We start from the raw sequence: 19,524 nt of genomic DNA, 5'->3' as shown, positions 1-19,524 counted from the left end.
TGGTCATCTAAGCTATGACAGCCATTAAAACTAAACCTAAAAAGTAGACTTCAGATAACAGGAACACAAGGCTTTAAAACAAGGTTTCAAAAAATTAATATTTTCATGAGAGCAAACTAGTTTTTAACTGTTAATCACTACTAATTTCATTTTTATATTGTACTTTTTGTTTCTTTTTTAGTCTATGGCTTTAAGGTGCAAAATACAATTTGTATAGTAGTAACTCATAATTTTCCAATAAACAAGTAATACATATATATCCAGATATGTGACTGAAGTTCTTTATTGATGAGGTGAACAAACCCACAAGTCTGAAGATGACTGCATCAGGCTGCCATTTGTGGATATAGTCATACAGAATTGATTATGGTAGATTCCTTGAGATGCCTTAGTTTATACGTATAATTTATTTTATTTTTTGAGTTCACATTGTTCGAGGTAAAAATAAATAGAGAAACAATTAATACAGTGAAAACTCCCCTCCCACCCCGACCCATTCTCCCTCATCTGGCCTAAGTATAGTACCTCCACCCAGAAATCTTCGTTACTAGATTCTGAAATATCCTTGCAAAGTTTCCTTTATAAAAAAAGAGAATGTATTTTCTTATCTTCTTGTTCTTGTGCACAAAGATAGCACTGTTTTCTGCCTTTCTTTTCACTTAAAATACCCTGGAGGTCTTTATCAGGTTGTAAGAGCACACTCCTTCTTTTTGCAGTTACCTGAACGGATACCTCGTGATTTATTTAACTGATTCCATGTTTATGGATGTCCAGGTTGTCTCAAATCTTTTTTCCAATCACATAACACTGTGGTGGAAAACCAGTACACGGAGCGTTTTGCATATGTGCCAGGATATGTACAGAATGACTTCCCAGAAGTGGACCAGCCGGGTCAAACCAGACTTGTGTTTTCCTGCCAGGTCTGGCGCCCAGCAAGCCCCACTCAACAGCCCCACAGCCTCGGATCAGGCCCGTCTTCCCAGAGCCTTGCCCACAGGGTGTGATAGCAAAGTTTTGGATTTTTGCCAAGATGATGATGAAAAAGATAATATCTCACTATCGTTTTATTTGCATTTGTTCCATTATGAAGAAGCTGAAGACTGTATATTTAAAAGCCATTGTATTTCCTTTTCTGTGAAGTATCTTTTTACATCTGTGGCCCATTTTTTTCTGTTGGAATGACTACTCATCTTTTGGTCTGGATAAATTAGGAAGATTAGTCCTTTGTCTACAATATGAGAGGCATTATTTATTTTTTCCTGGTTAGTCATTTCTCTTTTTCACTTCTTTCTTACAGTATTTTTAATACGCAAGGATTTTTGTTGTTTATTTTGAGAAATAAAATTATCAAACTCTTCTTTTATGGCTGCTATGGTTGAGTAATAGGAGATCCTTCTCTACTCCCACATCATAAAAACCTTCTTCTTTGTTTATGTCTTTTACACTTATGGTTTATTTCTTACACTTAAATCTTTGACAAATTTGAATTTGTGCCAGGACACGGTGTGAAGTTGAGACACACTATTCCTACCCAGGTGGCTCGTCACCTGTCCCAAGACCACTTATGGGATGGTCCCCCTCCTCCCATCAGTCTAAGATCAGTGTCCTATACACTAAACCCCCAGGTGCATTTGCCTCTTCTGTTTCTTTAGTTTACCTGTCTATCCAAGTACCAGAGCCACGATGCTTTACTTATTAAGCCTGATGTTTTGATATGTTTCCTGGGCTACTTTGTGTTTTAACCACAGTAAGAGGTTCTGTTCTGTACAAGTCTTAGAGTCAGACAGCTGAGGGTTTACGCCCCTGCTTCTCCCCTCACCAGCTGTGTGACCCTGGGCAAGTGATTTAACCTCTCTGAGTTTTGGTTTCCTAAATTGTGACTTGGAGGTAATGATATCTTGTTGACTGAATTGTTTTGAGGATTAGAGACACACAGGTAGAGCCTACTAAGCACATGCCACATGCAGACTCTCAGTTAACGGCAGTTATCATAGGTGTTTTGCCAGACCTCAAACTGTCAAGAGTGTATCGAGACTTAATCAAAATTAAGTTATCTTCTATTTGTTTTCTAACTGAAAAAGCATATCTTGGATGAACAGATCTCGGATGGAAGAAGAATCCTGAGGGAGGAGTAAAGAGGAATCTTAAAACCCTGAGCTAATTACTTATTTAAAGAATATTTATTGGGCAATTAATGTGCCAGGAACAGTGCTGGGTTTTAGGGAACAAATGGAATGCAATGCCCAGTGTTTGTGCACCGGCTGCCCTTCACTGGTCAGGTGTCTGCCAGCTGTTCATGGCGGATGGAGGACAAAGTGAAGGCTGGGTGTCCCCGCCGTCCCCTCCTCCCCATCCCACTGTGCAGGGCCCGTCCTCCACACAGCTCGCTTGCACCGGCCTCCACCCCTGCACAGCCATCACCCTGCTCTCCAGGGCTTCCACCCCGCCCCCCGCCTGCCTCGCTCAGCCCCTGGCATCCAGGTCACTCAGTCTCACACACGGCGACCAATGGACCCACGTCTCCCTCCATCAAGTTACAGACGTGCAGATCCCAAGTCCACTGTACGGCTTCATCTGGGTGCCCTTCAGGCTCCTGAAACTCAGCCAGCATAAAATTAGTTCCTCATCTTCACTCTAATGCTCTTGCATCCCCTGTTCAGAGTCCCCAGAACTCACTCTGCGGCTTCTGGGACCCACGCCTCGGTCACGCTGTCCACCCCGCTCTCCCTCCCAGCCCCAGGGAAATCACCTCACGGTGGGCAGGATCCCCAGATGACCCCAAGGAGCCACCCCCAAGCCCCCTCTCCGTCACTTGCTTCTAGACCACAGAAAATGGCAGAGGCGATGGGATGGTCACCCCCTCGATTGCATTACAACGTATGACTCCCCTCAGCTGAATGGAGGAGAGTCTCCGGCTGGCCTGAAAAAAGCAGCCTGCCTTATAGTGAGAGGACCACATGGCAAGGAACTGTGGGTCTCCCCGGAGCTGAGGCTGGCCTCTGCGTGATAGCCAGCAAGAAGGCAGGAACCTCAGTCCTACAACTACAAGGAACTGAATTTTGCCGACAACCATCTGAGCTCGGAAGAGGCCACAGAGCTTCAAAAGGAACTCAGTCCAACCGTTTGATTTGAGCCCCTGAGCAGAGAACCTATATAAGCCATGCCTGGACATCTGACCTACAGGCAGTGTGAGGTAACAGTCAATGTGTTGTAAGAAGCCACTAAGCTTGTGGTGATTTGTTACCATCAATAGAAAGCTAACATGTGCCTATTTCTCCCCCGGGAAGCTTTCTCTGACCCTACTTCCTCTTCCCTGCTTCCCACCTCACCCATGCTAAGTCAGGTAACCTTCTGAAGCCTGGAAATATCCTGTATAAATCTCTAATACTGGGCCTACCACACTGCATGACCAGCTTCTCTCTACTGGTCTCGTCTGCTGTGCTGAGCTTACTGAAGGCAGACAGGGTCTTAACCATCTTTCCTCCCCAAAGCATAGCCTGGCCCCTCGTCCAGCTTAACAAATACTTGCTGACTGAAGGCATGAATGCAAGGTTCAAGAATGGGACTTTTGTGCCTGGCAGATTTCATGTCCAAAGTTATCATGGATATCTCTGTGCAAGTAATACAGTTGCATCCTTACAAAACGTACTACAACCCAGTGCTCCTCAAACTTTCACATGCATGTGAATCATCTGGGAAGCCTGTTAAAATGCACATCTGGATTCCGTGGGTCTGGGGAGGGCCTAAGAGCACGAGTTTCCAACAAGCCCCCAGCTGATGCCGCTGCTGAAGGTCTGTGGACCACACAAGGCGCTGCAAGTCCACGGTCACGGGGCAGGGGAGACGGGGAGGCAGTAACCCAATCCTATCTACCTCTGTTCCACTGCATGTGAGATGATGAACTGAATCAGGTCTAATCTTCCGTGGCAGCTCTTCACCCCAACTCCATCCCTCTTTACCCACTCAATGCACAGGAAATTTACGTAATTCAAAACAAGGCAAGTCTCTTCTCATAAATGTTCTACTGCAAAACTGAAATGGTAACAAGAAACAGGGTTGGCTATGTGAGCACAACAGCTACTGAAGCATTTCTATAATCACTATATCATTCAAATATAAAAAGAAATATACAATATGCTGTCAGTGGATTAGAATGTTTGGTTCACACTTCTTTATTTGCTACTGAAATTCTACCTAGATAGAAAAAACATATTCCTCACAAAAATAACATTACCTTTCGCTTCAGAGTTAAATTACTCAAGCTCCTGATGTCCATATGTTTTTAAAGATGGAGTAAGGTTATAGATATGTAGACATACACATGCAAGATCATGATTTTGTATTACAGAATAAATTTACATTTCTCTTACAATATACTGACCTCATTTTTAGGACATTTTTTTTTGCAAACAAAAAATGATTTAATATCATATAATAGGGCAGAAAAAAATGCTGAATTGGGGGTCAGGTAACCTCAGGCCAAATCCCAACCCCACCTAGTTACCCAAAGAGCTAGGTAACTGGGAACAAATGACACGCATTCTCTGGATGTGATTTCTTTTGTCTGTAAAATAAAGGGATTGGACTAAATGTTCTCCGAAGCTCCTGCTAGCTGTAACATTCTCTGAGTCTGTCGGGGTTAATTAATTATTTCCTAAAGGTAGTAAATCCACGCTGCTATTAATGAACAGAGTTAATCTTTTTAAAGAAGGAAAAATGAGCACTTTTCCTTATCCTTTCCAACAGAACACTTCAGGAAATCAGGATGAATTGAGAAAAACAAAACCATTACTATGCCTTCTCAGGTTTCAAACTTTAGTTCTGAAAACTGAAAATAAAGTTCTAAGAAAAAAAAAAGAACACTGCTCTGAAAAAGGGGAGATAATAGTTTAAGGAACATAAAATAAGTCTTTGCTGTGGTACATTTCCATTAGCCAACTCAAATCCATCGTTCTGGAAGAGAGGATTATGAGCTGGGAAAATAACCAAAAAGGCTTGACATTCTGTTCCTTCCTGATGGCCCTGGATGCGTCATATAATTTTACTACACGTTACAGGGATGTTTTCTAATTAATCAGTGCCTACTGTTCCAGGTCTGAGAATTCCAATCAAGGAAGCAAAGCAAAAGGGTTTTAACCCACTGATCTGTGTTTGGCAACTTCAGGTCGTCACCGTGGAACCATCAGATGACACCCCTTCCTTTCGCGCACTGTCAGGTCCTTGAGCACAGGACGTTCAAGCATCCTGCTGCTCCTCTTCCACAAGAATGAAGGGTGATACCTACTGGTTTCCAGAACTATAGAAAACACTAAAATCCTATACAGTATCTCCAGTAATAAACTACTATTTGAATTTCCCCTGCTGTGTCAAGTCTACTTTCCAAAATTCTCTTTTGCTCTGATCCCATGTGGGACGCAAACTGAAGATAACTGAAATTAACCTTTCAGATAAAAATACAGGACAGGATGGTTTCCCCTTGCTCTACTGGAATTGTGATGCAGACACAGAGGCAAATGCCCTCATCTTGTTCAAATACCCCCGAATGGAATCTCTCTTTCGTAATTGTATTCATCACGATTTTTATTTTCTGTATTTTGTGACTGACATTTGGGGGCCTTGTGGACTGGGGAGGGACTGTCCCTCTCAGTGTGAGCCAATTCCTGGAGACAGCAAACAACTAGCCTGGGGTCATGCCTGAGTCCACAGCCCACTCCCCTTTCCTTACCAGCTCCTGCAGTCTGGGACACTATCCATTTGCCCTAAACCAACCCTGGGCCAGGAACTGGACGATCAGAGACAGCCCGGTAGCCAGAGACCACCGAAATTATCCAAACTAGCCAATCCTGAACCTGCTTAGCCTGCTCACCTTGCCTGCCCCATTCATTTCCAAGAAAACCACAATAAAGGCTCCTGCCCCTGTTTTCCCCTTGCCCCTGCTGCTCCCCGACCGACTCTGGTGCTTCCCCACAGGGCCCTGTCTGGTGTGATGTGCCCCCTCCTCTTTCTTGGGAAATGTGACTCACAAACTATCCTTTTCAATGGCAATCGTCTCGATCCGTTTACCTGGCTAAACGTGAACAAAAACAAAAACTCAGGTATATTTTCAAACAGGATTTGTTACGACTTATACCCCAAAAAAGGGAAAAACATCTAAAACACTTTTATTAACATCTCCTTTCTGCAGTTCCTCCACATATAAATGGATTCTACTCGCTGATACAAGCTGCTATCAGTTGTGCGTGGGGTAACAAAAGGATTTAAAAAGTCAGATACTACTGAAAAAATAAGACAATGAAATAATCCTACCCTAAACATTTTTTCGATGTCTACTTAAGGATATTATTAAAAAAAGACTGCCCTGCACTCCGCCCCAGCTGCAGCCAACCAGGGCTCCCTCCTGTCAGTATGTCAAGCCCTGTGGCCCCAACATCAAGACCGTCTGAACTTGGCCACCCACATGCACCCCACTCACCTTACTATCTCACTGTGTACCAAAACTTAGACTTTTTGAAATTAAAAGCCCTTAAAAATCTTCTAATCCAAGACTTTTGTTCTAGAGACAAAGAAACTGAGCGTCAGCCTGGCGAAGGGCTTGTCCTTGGTCACAGAGCTACTTACCACCACAGCCAAAGACCGAAATCCAAATACCCTGACTCGCCATCCCAGCACTCACCCTACAAAGCTGCTCAGTCAGAAAAGTCATTACAGCCACTATAATCCCGCCAGATGTCACACAGGTCGTCGTATCTGCTTCCAGCCCCCTACCCAGGCTCCTGCTGCATCCTTGGTCAGACAGTCCCTGCTATGACCCTTCAACTTCCTTCTCTCTCAAGGTTAGCTGCCTACAGGACATCCAGATTTTAAGCAAATAATTTGTATTCCCTCATTTTGCATTCTACCAGGTTGCATTTAAGAGCCATGTGTTATAACAGCATTACATGTGCATTAGATATTTTTATTTTTAAATAAACTAAATAAAGCATTAAAGATGGACATCTTAGATATTCTTCATCCTTCAAGGTCCCACGCTGCCCCCAGTGATCCTACCTTTCTCTGAAGGCTACACGGACCTTAGATCTTAGTCACGCTGCATTACTCGGCCTAAGTCAGTTCTCTTTTATTCAGCAATACTCTAAGATGCTTAAGAATAAATAATGCCTCATATTTCTATTTCTCAAAGTTCATAACTCATGAATTAGGTACAGGTTCACAGATTTTTAAGAGCTGCAGAGGGAGAGGAAGAATGGGCACTAACATTTATTCAGCTTCAGGTATTTTATATACACAACTAGACAACATGTACTTTATTCTTGTATAGTCAAACAAAATCTCCTTTTTTCATTTGAGAAACTTGCATTTTTATGAAGGGAATTTGAAACTGTACAGCCTACATATGGTTTGGGGTTTTATCCCCAGGACACCCACGTACACACCAAACATCCATGAAACCACTCTGAAAACAATGCTTCGCTTCCCCAGTTACCATGTGGCCACACTTTGCCAGCAGTCCTAGGGGTGGGGGGTGGCCAAGGCTACCAAGGCACCCGCGTGACACTCATCTCTGTGTGGGGTGTTGTGAAAAGCATGATGTGAGAAGGAGTCCAAGGGGCAGTGGAAGCCCTCTCTTCAAGTCTGCGGCAGCACCACCTGCCAGACCAGCAGGCAAGTCATCCACACGGCAGAACTGAGCACACGGGACGTAAGACGTGAGATGAAGCCTAAGGAGCGGAGGCACCGTCACGGGTGGTGTCAGAGTGTAACCTGGGACGCCCTCTTTGCAGGACGACGTGAAAGGCGAATCAAAAGTTTATAGGCACGAACTTTTTAGGACAAGATTCTACTGGTGAGATTTTGCCTGTGAGTCAATTGCAAAAGTATACCAAGATATATGAATAAGAACACTGGATGTAACTTGGTGTGTAAAGACAAAAAATAAAAATCACCTAAATGTTTACAGCAGGGCACTGTTTCAATAAGTTATGGTACATTCACAGAGTGGAATACTATGCGCCACTGAAAACAATGAGAAGATTTGTATCTCCAAGATATACATGCTTAAGTGCAAAAATGCGAAGTACAGAACGATAGCCAGAGTGTAAGCCCATCTGGGCTAAGTATATGTATGTATTATGTATATACGTGTACATGCATAAAGGATTTGGGTTTCTTAGCTTTCCTTTTTGTTTTTTTGTTTCGTTTGTTGATCCCTATATAGATACACAAGAAAGTGTAAACAGTGGTCACACCTTTATGAAAAGACTGGGGTAGTTTAGTAGGTGTGGGGAGAATTTACTCAGTAAAGAATTTACTTCTTATTTCAATACCTGTCTGTCCTATGTGGTCTTTTTTAACCATGTGTCTGCGTACTGAAAAATATAAATAAATATTTTGAAATTCTACATGGAAATATTAGTCTAGGAAGACATTCATTGACAGATATTAATATCAGCATCCAAAAATTATCACATCTCCTGACATTACTGTCTCAAAAGCAGATGTTTAGAAAGCACCCAACTGTCATTAGTTTGATGTTTTATGTTCTTAACCTGACAATGCTATTTTGCTTGGCTGGCTGGAAATGTCACTTTAAAACAAGAAGGGTAACATAGAAAGTAAAGGATGGTATTGATATTTCAAGCAAAATTCAAACATGATTTCAGTGACTGAACCCCCTTCCCTCCACGGTGAACGCAGTCACAGATGTGACCCTGCTTTGTGAATTAAACCATTCAACTTAACGAATGAAAATGGACACTGGCCATGAGCCCCAAACGGACATGGCAATGTGGAATTCACCCCAAATGCACATCTTTCCCCTGATCTTCTGTGAATATCCTTTAAAATAATTTTATGTTCTAAACACCTCAGACCTCAGATGAGTAATATGGCCCTCGGAAATATCATTTTCTTACTATTGATCAAAGAAGTCTATTTGCATGGAGATGTTATTAAACACCAGGAACATCATTCAACAGATATTTTCGGAAATCCAGCTACGCAAGGTGCCAAGCTCAAACAGCACCTGGGTAGTAAGTGCTGAGCACCCCTGGGGTTCACAAAACTGAAAACCCCAGTGCGGGATGGAAATAATGGTAAAAGCACCAGCACTAAATTGGAAACCAAGTTGGGCTTTAGGAGAAAACTGGGATTTGTGCCACTACAGTTGAGACAGCAGGTTGAATATTAATGTTGAAGGGCAAGGTAACAAGAACTAAGACGGGGCAGTAACAATTTTAGCAGCTTAAAGGGAAATGATACTGAGAAAAAGTAGAAAATATATTTAGATTGGAGAAGTGGTCTCAAATTTTACACTAAAATATTTTAAAAATATGCAGCAGACAGTATTGATTAGCTCTAGCACTATTAGCAGGTAAGATGTGTCCAACTTTTTCCCTGGGACAGTGCTTCTCAAATATGGCCGTGTATCAGAACTGCCTGGAGGGCTTGGTAGAATACAGACCACGGAACCCCACCCCCAGAGCATCTGGTCAGCAGGTCTACAGTGGGACCGAAGAAGCTGCATTTCTAACAAACTCCCAGGCAATGCTGACACTGCTGGTCCAGACACCACAGCAGGAGAACCACTGTCCAAGAGTAACTTTAAACACATCAAGTACCCTATTCTCCTCAGAAGACATGACACAGCAAACCTAAAATGCTGAGAAGAACAGCATTCTCACATAACTCAAGACAGGTGCAGGCCTTCCCAAGTCTGATCCAAGCAACCTCGTAGACAGCTAGTTCTCTGGGATACACTTAGACCACTTGGCGCTCACGGTGCTGGTCCTGTCTGGACCTCAAGGGGAACAGGACCTCAGCCCCCACGTTAACCACTCCCCTTCCCCGTGGCGCTGAGGCTGAGGAAACAGCTCTCTAGCTTGACGCGGGCCTATATGTAACATCTTAAAACCCACCTCAGACCAGATCATCACTGGACACTTCTCATTTAATGCCTGGAGGTCATGGAGTCACACCAACCTGGCATCAAACCAAAGAATGTAAGTATGACACTGTGCCACTTCACCACTGCATAATGTGTAAATGCACAACTACAACCCACATGAAGACACCAAAACCCACACCCAAATAAATGATGAGAGCCCCTGAGAACGCTCTAGTGGCCTACCATCCCCAAAACCATCACCACGGAGGAGGTCTCCTGGTCACTTCTGCCCACCCTGACATTTGTAGGAGTACAAGAAGTTGTCATAAGGAAACAGCACAGGGAACTAGAGGCATGATGCAATGTATGCCCTCTAGTTGTCAAGATGTTACTGTGACATATTTTTCAGATGTAATTAACATTTAAACAGTAGAATCTGAGAAAAGCAGGTTACACTCCGTGGTGAGGTGGGCCTCATCCAATCAGCTGAAGGCCCTACAAGAAAAAAGACTGACCTTCCCTCGAAGAACAGGGAATCTGCCTCCACATGGCCTCTGGACTCAAGACTGTAACATCAACTCTTCTCTGGGTCTCCAGACTGCCACTAGTCAGTCCCCATCACTGCATGAGTCAATTCCTTAAAAGCAGGCTTCCCTGGTGGCACAGTGGTTGAGAGTCCGCCTGCCAGTGCAGGGGACACGGTTCGAGCCATGGTCCTGGGGGATCCCACATGCCGCAGAGCAACTAAGCCTGTGAGCCACAACTACTGAGCCCACGCGCCACATCTACTGAAGCCCATGCGCTCTAGAGACCGTGCTCTGCAACAAGTGAAGCCACCGCAGTGAGAAGCCCACGCACCACAACAAGGAGTGGCCCCTGGTCGCCGCAGCTAGAGAAAGCCCACGCACAGCAACAAAGACCCAACATGACCAAAAATAATAAATAAATCAAAATAAATAAATTTATCTTAAAAAATTCCTTAAAATACGTCTCTCTCTACAAATATACATATAATTCATCATTATCAAGTAGGGACAGAGATTGTGACAGGGCTGTCAACTACTCGTATTGGTTCTGATCCTCTGGAGAGCCCTGACAAACACAACCCCCATAGTTAGTTCACAAACTCTGTCCCTTACTTGATAATCATCAATTACCTCCATCTTTTTAAAAGAAAAGGCCTCCTTTCACCTTTAATATGAAGATTATCATTTTTTTCGGCTGCACGGCGTGACTTATGGGATCTTAGTTCCCCGGCCAGGGATTGAACCCGGGCCCTCCGCAGTGAAAGCACCAAGTCCTAACCACTGGACCGCCAGGGAATTCCCAAGATTACCTTCTAAAATGTACCAGAGTCAATGACACATATATTCTATACCACTCTACATAAAACTCAACCAGAAGCAACCGGTTTCGAGTGACTGAAAAAAACACCTCTGCTGTCACTGTAGCAGATGTACAATTACACTGCGAATTCCCACAATGAGCACAAACTACAGGAAGGGTCCAGGAATTGACAACTTACCAAGCATCCATCCTGATTCAAACGCTCCTTGGAATCCATACTGAGCTTCCTCTTCCTGTTGGGCTGTTTCATTGCCAGCTTAGCACTCCTTAGCAGTGTTTTTCTGCAAAATAGTGCCACAGAAAGAGTGATGGGTTTTTTTCTCCTTTAGAATGACAAAAACAAACAAACAAAAATAACCATGCTTTCAATTATACCTCTTATAATTGGTTGCTATAAATACCCTGATAAATAAGCTGACACAAAAGTTTCACTGTTGATTTTATAGCCCCTAGTACAATACTAAATTAATGGGGAAAAGAGATAAGTGTTCCACCTCATCTAGAAGACATGTCACAAAAAATAGATATTATTCCTTTGGTCCTCCCTCTTACGAAATTTTGGTTTTGCTTAGCTGAACTAACCAGTTAGGACTCGCTGCAATTTTCCTATACAGCTTCTGTACTCACATGGTCTGAGTCTCCACAAGTGTCAAGGCAGAGGTGTTCTAGGTATGAGGTCCTAGTCACACAAGGCATAGCAGGGCAATCTGCAACAGAGAAGAAAACTTTTCACCAATCCAATTTATCATGACCATCCTTTGGTACATTAGTAAGTAGTAGGCGTTCTTTAATAAGTTGCTTGGAATTCGTTTTTTTGATAGAGCGATTAAACACACTGTCTCGAGAACCAACCACTAGTATTATATAAGTCCCACTGGAGCTATAATTCAGAAGGTCATTCCCTTTGAATAATTTTAACTACAATTTACCTGTAAGTTTTTAAAAGTTCAAAGGACTCAAATCACCTGTACTCCCCAGTGTTTTAGAATTATATATCCAACTTCTTACGTGATGTGTCCCCCTGAACAGTGACCCTAAAAACTGCAAACTGAGCACATTCACTACTGAGCGTGTCACTGCCCCTCTCACGGCTGCCCAGTTCCACTCGCTCTCCATATTTGCACTCTTGATGCAAGTGGCCACGTCCACCCCTTACAGTTGCTCAGACTGTGCACTGCACAAGAGCACCGAGCCAAGGGGCCATTGGAAGCTGAAACCCACCCTGGGCTCTGCACACACGCCATTCCTCCTGCCACAGGCTTTCCATCCGCCAGGAAGAAAATGTACCTTTTTCTAATTCAAAAAAAGACACCCCTTTTGGGCTAATGGTAGCCCTGACATTGCCAGAGATGGAGGAGCTGTTGCCATCGCTTCATCCTTTCCATCCCAGCCCACACTCTCACCAGGTTTGGTGGGTGTTTAATCTACTCAGCGTGTCTGGAATCCATCTTCCCCCTCCACTCCTAACTCTGACCCCCTCCGGTCTCGTGCCCCGCGACGTCCGCTGGAGCATGATGTGCCCGTGGCTTCGCAGCCCCACACTTTTGCTGGTCCCTCAACCTCAGAACCGCCCCTCCTTTGTTCACCTCTCTAACTCTTACTCATGCTCCACGACTCCACTGAAAAGACTTCCCATCCCTGAGAAAAGCCTTCCTCGCTCACCTCCTGCCTCCGACGGACCAGGTGCATCTCTCCTCACATGCGGCATACCTGTCCTTGCCTCTGCCACAGTATTCAACACTTAACATGTCATGCTTTTCATTTTCAGATGTGTCTCCCCTTTTGAGGCTGTAAGCATCCTGATGACCAGGTCTGTGGATGCCTGATCTCTACTTTCCACTCTCCACGGTGCCACCTCCCAGCAGACTCTCAACATGCCCTGAACTGCATACGCACATCTCTGAATCACAGAGAAGCCTTGAGTCCAGTGGATATTAGTTCTCGACCCATATGATACCCCTGTTAGAATGCTGTATGACTGGAGCGAGCATGTTCTCAAACTCTGTAACTCCCTTCTCTTTCTCCTCCGTATACAAAAAAAAAAAAAAAAAAACCCACAAACAAACAAAAAACACTTCCGCATATCCGTTTGCTTTTAGTCAGATAATACTCATGTCCTTAAGACAGGCATTTTCCTGCTAAATTCAATAACACTGCATTCATTTTGTAGGATGTAAATACAATTTATCATGCCTAGCTCCGGGTAATACTCCGAACGTCTATGCAAATGAACAGTTTAGACTTGATGCCTGTAGCAAAGTATTCCTGCACAAGACAAGTACGGCCAAGGCTGGCTTGCGCATGACTAATAATACCCCATGGCTCGTCAAACTGAAATCGTCTGGCTACTGAGGATTTTCTCCTAACGGTCAAAGTGATCCATCTTGCTAATACCTGGTAATTGTCTCAGTAACTCTGATTGGTTTAAAAAAGCAAGAAATCCTGAATTTATATTATCATGTATTGGGGGGGAAATGGAAAATGTTTATGCTGAGGAGAAGTTTTAAAATACAATTTAGTAATAATTAAATTCCCTTTACACTTAGAAATAATAAAGCAAAATATAAAAGGTACCTAACAGCCCATATAAGATTTTGCTGCCAGGCAAAAAAAAAAGGAATCAAATACAAATTCCATCAAATACAATACAAAGGAGATGAATGATATGTAGATAGATGAGAGATAATGGATGGATCGACAGACAGACAGACAGGTGGGAGTTGCTGACACACAGACAGACAGGGAGGGAGGGAGGTCTGAGGTGGTCCCTTCACTGTCAGTTCACAGGATGTATTCTAAGCAACCGAACAGAACGCCTGACATAAACTGAACCTGAGTCCTTGGCACAGTATCAAAATATACGGATTACTCTGATTTCCCATGATACGTGGCCTACCCCCAGGGGGGCCCCAAATGTCATGGCAGCCGCATGCCTCCTTGCTGAGATTTGAAGAAATAAAAAAACTTTAGAGCCAAGGAAGAATAATGTCAGACTCTAAAACACAGTAAGGAAGCATACCGTCTGGAAGAAGCGAAGGTGAACAGAGACAGCGGCTGGGCAGAGCAGTGCCCCAGTGCACTCTGGCACTGCGACAGCACCCAAGCACTGGCTGCAACAGACAAGGTTATTTTAAGTGGTTTTAATTAAGGAAACTTCTAAATAGTATTTTATATTTAAACAAAAAGACAGATGAGTATAGAGAACTGATTTGTATTTCTATGAAGAATGTGGAAATAGTGCACGGATTTTTCAAATTAATCCTCTTACTCATTTCGATTTCCCTCATGGTTCATAGAATTTTCTGTCTGCACATGGCCAAACACCTGTCTTACTGACCTCCTAATTAAGCAGACAAATTAGATTTTTATTTAGAAGGCACACGGTTTTAATACTTCAAATTAAAGGAGTCTACAAACAACAAAAATAATGCACAGTCCGCCTATGTCCAGTTGCTATTTGGTAATTGATCACCTACTATCATCAGGACAGTCACAGGTACTTTGCAGAATCTAAGGAAGATCCTTCAGACATTGTAGAGGGGAAGAGAAGCACAGTAGCCATGTGCCCTGGATAACCCAGCATAGTTCTGACTCATGCCTCCCATTCTGGCAGAACTATTAACAGCACTGCCTTTCACTCCCCAAAACGTTCCCAATTAAACAGGAAATCGTATGGTCACTGTATGGATAAGAAACACACATAAATTAACAAGAAATATAATGCATGCCTTTAAAGAATTACGAATGGGCAATTCACGTGGTGCTCCCAGAGGGAGAGAAGGTCCAACACAGATCAGAAAACATACTATGGGGTAACATTTCAGCTGCTTCCAGGACGCTGCATAGAATTTAAAGTGAATTTAGCACCAAAATATCCCATACAAATATCCAATGACTGCACTGATTTCCCACCATTCCAAAGATGTAACCAGGCTAAAATGTGTTTACCCAGTTGATACTCAATGCCAATAACGCACAGTAGTGGGTGTTTGAATAAATTAAGTAATTACAACTGAATGCACTGCGACAGCTTGTGCATGAATTGCTGCTCCCCTTTGACTGTATTGACAGTAACAGCTAACGTGACCTGAGCACCCACATACACCAGGCACGGCCGGAGCTCCTCTACAGGTAGACTTTCAGTTCATTCTTATTCATTAATTCTTATGACTGCAACATTTTTAAAAACCATCATCACCTCCATTTCACAGATGAGGAAACACTGCCCACGGCTGCACGACAAACAAGTACCCAGTACAATCCTAGAGCCACTCATTTCATCACCAGACTACGCTGCACGTTTACAACTGTTGTGTAAACTTAGTGCTCTGAGCCATAACCACTCAGGTGCACCAGCCAAGCTCCTGCTGCTACGAGGATCTAAGTAAGAAATGGATATGAAAGTTCCTCACAGAGCTTGTGTCCACAGTTGACTTGTATTGTCTCTTTACTTACATCAGGGCAGCCACCTACTCCCATAATTTAAAAAAAAATTTACCTTTATTATCTATGTTGCAATCTTCATGGATTAACAGTAATGGTGTATTAATTGTGCACTCATTTGTCTTGCACAATGCCTTATGATCACAGCACGAGACGTCCCAAGATTCAGGGTCCAAAGGGTTATCACACAGGGTTACCCGAACGCAAAATATTATAAACAGATACTTTACTAGAGGTATCTTCAAATTTGAATCCTTTCTGTCACCAGTGCAGCTATAACAAAATCAGATAATGAAAAACATATTCCCTTTCCTTGCATGTCTGTCTGTGTGTGTGTCTCTCTCCCACCCACACACACACACAATTACAGCAGCAGTACCAAAGATAAAGGTCCTAGAGAACATTAGCACAGTAATAAGTCTGGTAAGTCTATTTTAAGGTCTACCTGTCTGAATTCTTCCTAGAACAATATCTAACAATTTACACTCCATTCAAAAGTACCTGGCAGCTAATATACACACACACTTTACCTGTTTATAAGACAGTATCTCTTAAGAAGTTTCTTCCATACTGAGGTCTCCATACTTGATCCAGGCTAAGTTTCTAAAAATTCCCTCTTGAGAACTTCCTGCCAAGATGGAATTGTACATCCTTGCTTTGAGATATCTCTTGGCTCCAAACAAAGAACAAAGTCATTAAAATACACACCAGTTAACCTTCTCTGTAAATCAGAAGCAAATGAGAAACTAAGTGGCCAGCAAGGCTAAGGCCTAAGTCTCCTGGGCTCCGGGCTCCAGAGCAAGACAGAACGGACAGGCCAGAAGTCCAGACCCCCTGAGGGAGAGGGAACCGACAGGGTCAACAGGTGAAGGTGCTGGAACCAGGCTTGTCCTTGAAGCCAAGAGGCAACAGGAGGCTCTGCCGGTCTCGCGCGGGAGCAAACAGAGCTTCTGACACAAATGTTCTGGGTCTCAGATGCAGGAAGAGCAAACGCTAGTCCCGACCAGGAAGCGGGCTCCGGGGAACCAGGCTAAGGCACACTCACAGCCAAAAAGTCAGGGGACAGGAGGCCCGTATCAGTGAGAAAACAAAGTCCTCCCACCCACAGTGTGCCTGCAAATCAAAATTCAATGCACAAATACATAAAGAAATCAAATGCTAAGAAGGACAGTCAATAAAATCAGCCACTGGGGAGAAGAATTCAGTCCTGATGAAATTTATATAATAGAAAATACTGGTGAATATTTTTAAATAAATAAGCTTAAGATGCTCAAAAAGATATACAAAGGAAAAACTTTAAAAATGAACAAGAAGGGCTTCCCTGGTGGCTCAGTGGTTAAGAATCTGCCTGCCAGTGCAGGAGACATGGGTTCGATCCCTGGTCCGGGAAGATCCCACATGCCGTGGAGCAACTAAGCCCGTGCGCGACAACTACTGAGCCTGCGCTCTAGAGGCCGCAAGCCACAACTACTGAGCCCGCGAGCCACAGCTACTGAAGCCCATGTACCTAGAGCCCGTGCTCCGCAACAAGAGAAGCCACCGCAATGAGAAGCCCGCACAACGCAATGAAGAGTAGCCCCCACTCGCCGCAACCAGAGAAAAGCCTGTGTGCAGCAACGAAGACCCAATGCAGCCAAAAATAAATAAATAAATTTATTTTTAAAAATGAACAAGAAATTATGAGCAATAATACGGGTAAGTAAAAAAAGAGTTATATATAAAAAAGCTAAAGAATCTTGGAAATGTAAAGTGTAGTCAATAAGATAAACAAGCCTGGCATACTTTTAGCTCGACAGACCAGGAGAAAAAAAAAAAGAGCAGATTCAAATTACTAAAACCAGAATGAGAGAGGTTATATCAGTACTGATCTTACAGAAATCAAAATGATTATAAGGGAACACTATGAAAACTGTATGCCAACGAATTAGTAACTTAAGGTGAAATTCCTAAAAATACACAAATTACTGAAACTGACTCAAGAAGAAATAGAAAATCTGAAAAAGCCCAGGCTCAGATGACTTACACCAAATATTCAGAGAATTAATACCTATTCTTCACAGACTCTTCCAAAATAAAGAGAATAGGAAGGAATACTTCAGATTCATTCTATGAGACCACTATTATCTTGATTCCAAAACCAGACAAGGGTATCACAAGAAGTGAAAACTACAGACCAATATCCCTTATGAATATATATTCAAAAGCTTCAACAAAATACTAGCAAACTGAATCCAGCAACATATAAAAGTATTAACCAACATGACCAGGAATGCAAAGCCAGCTTAACATTAGAAAATTAATTAATGTAGTATAACCATAGTGAGAGAATGGAGGACAAAACCACACAGTAACATCATTAACACAGAAAAAGCTTTTGACAAAAGCAATACCCTTTAATGACTGAAAAAATAACATTCAAAAAAACAGGAACAGAAGGCACTTCCTAAACCTGATAAACAGCATTTATGAAACACCTGTAATTAACATCATACTTGTTGCTGAAAGACCAAAAGCTTCCCTGCTAAGACCATGGACAAGACCAAGATGTCTGCTCTCACCATTTCTGTTTAACAATCTTCTGGAGGTTCTAGGTCAGGGCAATTAGGCAAGAAAAAGAAATAAAAGGCATCCAGATGGGAAAGGAAGCATTCTCTTCTCTTCAATTTTTTGGAGAAGTCTAAGAAAGAATGGCATTAATTCTTATTTAAATGTTTCGCAGAATTCACCAATGAAGCCACCTATCTGGTCCTGGGCTTTTCTTTACCGGGAGTTTATTATTATTATTATTATTATTATTATTATTATTATTATTACAGATTCAATCTCCACAGTAGCTACGGATCTGTTCAGACTCTCTATTTCTTCATGATTTAGTCTTGGTAGGTTGTATGTTTCTAGGAATTTATCATTTACCTAGGTTATCCAGTGTCTTGGCATATAATTGTTCATTGTAATCTCTTATGATCCTTATTTCTGTGGTATCCATTGTAATGTATCCTCTTTCATTTCTGATTTTGAGATTCCTCTTTGTTAATTAGTTTAGCTAAGGATTTGTCAATATATTGTTTATCTTTTCAAAAAATCAACTCTTAGAGTTTTTTTCTTTTTCTATTTTCTATCTTATTTATTTCTGCCCTAATCTTTGCTATTTTCTTCCTTCTGCTAACTTTGGGCTTAGTTTGTTCTTCTTTTTCTACCTCCTTTAGGATGAAAGTTAGTTTCTTTGAGATCTTTCTTCTTTTCTAATGTAGGCATTCATCACAATAAATTCCATCTTAGTACTGCTTTTGATGTATCCTCTAAGTTATGGTATGTTGTGTTCTCACTTTCATTTGTCTCAAAGTATCTTCCAATTTCCTTTTAGATTTCTCCTTTGAGCCAAGGGTCGTTCAAGAGTATGTTATTCAATTTCCACATATTTGTGAATTTTCCTCCTGCTGCTGATCTCTGCTTTCACTCCACTGTGACTAGTAGATACTTGGTGTGATTTCAGTCATTATAAATTTGTTAAGACTTGTTTTGTGAACTAAGCGATGACCTATCCCGGAGAAGGTTCCATACACACTTGCGAAGAACCCATATTCTGCTGCTGTCCGGTACAAGGTTCTGTATCTGTCTGTTGGGTTCATTTGGTCCACAGTGTCGTTCAAGGCCTCTGTATCCGTACTGACCTTCTCTCAGGTCTTCCGTCCATTACTGAAAGTGGGGTTCTGAAGTCTCCTACTGTGCCTGTGATTGTTGCCTGTCTCCCTTCAGTTCTGCTAATGTTTGCTTTACACATTTAGGTGCTCTGAAGTTAGCTACAGGTGCATTTGCAATTGTTATATCTTGCTGGTGGACTGATCCTTCTA

General features: G+C 42.5%; 1 protein-coding gene across 2 annotated transcripts in view; it reads right to left on the bottom strand.

Moving 5' to 3' along the window:
* Positions 1-11,480, bottom strand: part of L3MBTL4 (L3MBTL histone methyl-lysine binding protein 4) — a 300,018-nt gene extending 288,538 nt beyond the window's left edge. For both annotated transcript variants that reach the window (XM_027088566.1, XM_027088565.1), the window contains exon 1: positions 11,409-11,480. In XM_027088566.1, coding sequence (XP_026944367.1) covers positions 11,409-11,480 — 72 coding nt within the window. The remainder of the gene's footprint in view (positions 1-11,408) is intronic.
* Positions 11,481-19,524: the final 8,044 nt, after the last annotated feature.

Source organism: Aethalodelphis obliquidens, unplaced genomic scaffold (genome assembly GCF_003676395.1).
Source record: "Aethalodelphis obliquidens isolate GAN/ISIS:26980383/991018 unplaced genomic scaffold, ASM367639v1 scaffold63, whole genome shotgun sequence".
NCBI classification, from domain to species: Eukaryota; Metazoa; Chordata; class Mammalia; order Artiodactyla; family Delphinidae; genus Aethalodelphis; species Aethalodelphis obliquidens.
Note: the sequence above shows the minus strand (reverse complement) of the source record. Positions and strands in the feature narration are given on the sequence as shown.